General features: G+C 47.2%; 1 protein-coding gene across 1 annotated transcript; it reads right to left on the bottom strand.

The window, feature by feature from the left end:
* Positions 1-1,032: 1,032 nt before the first annotated feature.
* Positions 1,033-2,417, bottom strand: LOC141827557 (expansin-A4-like). Its single transcript, XM_074714833.1, has 3 exons — positions 2,279-2,417; positions 1,868-2,186; positions 1,033-1,578 (listed from the first exon to the last, which is right to left on the bottom strand). Exons 1-3 carry the CDS (start codon positions 2,415-2,417, stop codon positions 1,269-1,271), a joined length of 768 nt encoding a protein of 255 aa, XP_074570934.1. The 3' UTR covers positions 1,033-1,268.
* Between the last annotated feature and the right edge of the window lie 1,613 nt (positions 2,418-4,030).

Below are 4,030 nucleotides of genomic sequence, written 5' to 3'. Positions count from 1 at the left end.
CTTGTGAGTATCTTGGGAACTTTAGTTTACTTCAATTGCTCCAAAGTTTTTGAGACTATATATATATACAGCTTTCACGCATGATAGTTTTTTTATTACCATTTATTTATTGACTTCGTGTTATGCACAACTCAAAGCAAGTCACTTGAATATTCAGAAGTTAGCTTGATTCACAGATTGTAACTACTATTTACACATTGTTCATGCGGCTTTACGATACCAAGATTATTAGCTCCCTGCCTGCCTTCTCATTCAAGTGATTATGCTACTATTCAGTTTCTTTTCTCTTATTAGGTTCGAGGTTTTCATGGATCTGAATGGCTCGAGTCTTAAAGATATGATCCGTCTCTCCCTGTAAATTCAAATTGAACCTGAATAAACATTCTATTGTTTGCTGGTCTCTCTTAATATGCATTGATTGGAAGAACCAGTGATATTCTACAAGGATTTGTTCATCTGAATGTGCATATTTACAGAAAATTTTATCTCTGCTGAATATCAACGGAGTATTTCCATCACCGAATAATTTTTCAATTTGTGCACTTGCACTCATCGCACAGAGACTTGTATAATGCAGCAGATTCAAGCGCCTATTTTAGTGATATTATCTATTAATAATTACTCAATGCTAAAATGTCAGTGTCCATAAGTGAGCTGGAGCAATCTAGAGCCCGACAAAAAATGATACCTATCTTTCCTCCTGCCCACATAGGAAACAGTATTGATTAACTGGGCAAGGCCCTTCAACAACATGATCATTGACAACAGTTCAATGTAATCTCAAATGCAATAGGAGGACCATTGCCCCAAACATTTATGTTCAGAACATGATCATTAGGACACTGATGCCTTCCAGTGCAATCTTTAAGCAAACTGAAGGCCCATTGCAAGAGGAAGGCAACTAGACAAGGCACATCATTTCTTTTGTACTATTTGTGAGGATGAACAACTGCTATGGTCCTTCCATAACATGAGAATGTTCTCCACTACTGGATGCAGAAACACAACGATCCAACACTGTGCACACTTTGTGAAGGATAAATCAGATACATTAATCGGCGACTGCGGGCTACAAGACCTAAATTTGCTCTGCGGCCACTTCAGCCACCACTTCTACCATATCTACTATTCTATATATTCCTGTAATTCCAAATGCTTAGCAAAACAGGGACACAACACAAGAACGAACACCAATTTCAGGGGGGAAAACTAGTTGGCGTCAATCACACACTCTTTTGGAGCAGAAGAGAAGGGCAGGAAAGGCGAGCTCATACGCGGAAGTTCTTGCCCTCGAAGGTCTGGCCGAACTGCCAGTTGGAGGGGACGATGTTCCAGGAGGTGGAGGTGCGGCGGTCGCTGCCGGTGACGCGGAAGGAAATGGACTGGCCGACGAGGACGGCGTTGGACTGCCAGTTCTGGCCCCAGTTGCGGGACATGGGCATCCACCCCGTGCGGGAGCCCTTTACACTGGCGCGGACGATGTCGCCGGCGCCGGCCACGTTGGTGATGAGCACCAGGTTGAAGTACATGTGGCCGTTGATGGTGAAACGAATCCCACCAGACTTCCTGCAGGGAATCCTGCGAACAGAAGGTTCCCCGGCATAATCATCAAACACCATGATTGAGGAATAGAGCAAAAGGGTGGATATAGTCCATAGAGATTTGATTTTGCTCTGCTATTGATCAAAGATGGAGCTTTGAGTGCACAAAATTGTGATTTTTTTTTTAAACATTTTTTTAATCTTCTGTTCCTTGCTTCGTAACACAATCACATAGTCAGGGAAGGCGACTAAATGCAGGTATTTTAAGGTTACGAGCCAGTACCCGTCGAAGAAGATTAACGAAAGAGAAAGGATAAGGGAAATACCTTCTATACGAAACAGGAACGATCCCGGCGCGGTATTCGGCGATCTTGAGGAACATGGGCATGGCGAGATCAAAGTGTGGGCGGGGCGGGTTGCACCACCCTCCGTTGTCCGAGGGCAGCGCGTAATTTGGCGGGCAAAAGTTGGTGGCGGTGATGAAGATGGAGGGGCTCCCGGAGTGGCACCACCGCGGGTCGTCCGCGCACTTGATCTCGAAGCATGCCCCGCAGCTCTGCCCCTGGTCGAACAGCGCCGTGCTGAGCGCAGCGTTCTCCACCCCATAACCCTGGCTGTAGAGATTCCCGTAGCCGCACGCCCCTCCTACGCCACCGCCACCACCCAAACCAAGTCAATCTAAGCAATCCCCCACTAGAACCGTCAGAAGAACACGAGCTTAGAGCAATGTGGCTTACCCATAGTGCCGGAGGCGTCGCTGCCGCCGTAGAAGGTGGCGTGGGCGCCCTGCCACTGGCCGCCAGTGTAGACGCCAGGAATGCGGGCGGACGCCGGCGCCAGAAGGGCGAGGATAGCGAGGAAGCAGAGCAATGCCATCGCCGACTCGCTCTGTTTCTAGGGTTTGCAGATGGTGGTGGAGCAGAGGTGGGAAGCAGAACTATTTATGGGCACGAGGGGGACGGGAAACGTGAGCGCGAGCGACATAATGCCAAATAATGGCAGTTGGCGTAATTAACACCACTTTCTCCCTACGAATTAAAGAAAAAGGCACCGCGCCAGTACGCCGGATGGCGTAGAGTTGGAGGAAAGTGTTCGCGCCAATAACGAATCGGTCCCCGTCCGATGGTCGGCCAACGGACACGATTCGTTTCCCTGGTCCTCCACCGCTTGCCATCCCTTCGCCCGTATTCCTATTGGATAATTCAGTGGGGCCCGCAGAAATATACGACAGGTAACCCAGCGAGTAGGCAGCGCTGGGGTGGGGCTCCAAAATCACGGAACCAGTTCTGGAACGTTCCTACCCACACAGAAACTAGTTATCCTGGCTTCGCGATGCGTGCATGTGAAACGGACGGTCCTGATCACTTCGCGGTTTTATCTCCAGAAAGCAAAAGCGTAATTTCCTCTTTGATGAGAAATTTGTCGCTCGCATAGAGTATTAGAGTGGGGAACATGTTCCCGAGATAATGGTGCAACGGTAGGATATTCGGGTTATAATTCAGGGATCCGCGGTTCGATCTCCAGGTACGACGTATTTATAAGAATTTTCTTCCAAATGGGGAACGCAATCAAAGGATGCTAGGCATCTGGATTGGCCGCCGTATGCGCTTCCCAATTTACCCTAGTGATCGATGGGAAATTTCCGTGGGACCGGATCGACCACCCCAGAGATGTAGCTACCTGGATTATCATTTTTTTTTTTAGAGTGGGGAACATGCGGCCAACTTCGAAGTTAAGAGCAATTTATTTCATACCTTTGTCTCTGGAGGCTCCCTTATCTCGCCCTCACATTCTGACTTCGAACTCCGGAAAGCTTTTTCGTTCCAAACTGAAACAGGCTCATTCATTTCGGCTCCAAAAGAGGGGTAAAAGAAAACGGAAGAAGGTGGAGAGAGTAAAGTGGAGCTTAATGAACGGGCTCGACATGTGGGCGGTAATGGGGGGCACTAATGGCGTACGGCGTGTCCAAATGTATGGTACCAGCGTCCCCATGCACGTACGTATGCGTATATGCGTACGCTTTGGCTTCGAAGTCGGTGCGGGGCAACGCAGTGGGCACTTAATAAATTAGGAATTTATTGGGGGGGTTAATATTAATGTGGCGTTATCTTGCCATGTGGAGGTTGCACCGAACACGCCGTCTTGTATGACTCTTGTTGCTCCGTCGAGTCGCAACGTTCTTTGAGAACCGTCAATTTATTATTTATTAATTAAATGTTTTCATCTAAATTTATAGGGTGAAAATTTATTTATCGTCAGTAAAAAGGCATTTCATTTTCTGTATTCTCACCTCATTATCAGATTTATTGATCTCAAATACTCATCATGGTTTCTTACTCCTCTCATCTACCAATCTCGAGCATGCTTGTATAGCTTTATCATCTTCATCATGCTGTCAACCAAGCAATCATGTTCAGTGATGATTCTAAACTACCTGCCCCTCTCTCTCTCGCGAATTGCAATTCCAGTTCCAAAACAGTGTTCGAGTT

The sequence above is a fragment of the Curcuma longa genome, chromosome 1 (genome assembly GCF_044706935.1).
Source record: "Curcuma longa cultivar G26 ecotype Majalengka, Jawa Barat chromosome 1, ITB_CL_G26_1.1, whole genome shotgun sequence".
NCBI lineage: Eukaryota > Viridiplantae > Streptophyta > Magnoliopsida > Zingiberales > Zingiberaceae > Curcuma > Curcuma longa.
This window is presented reverse-complemented; position numbering and strand designations above follow the sequence as displayed.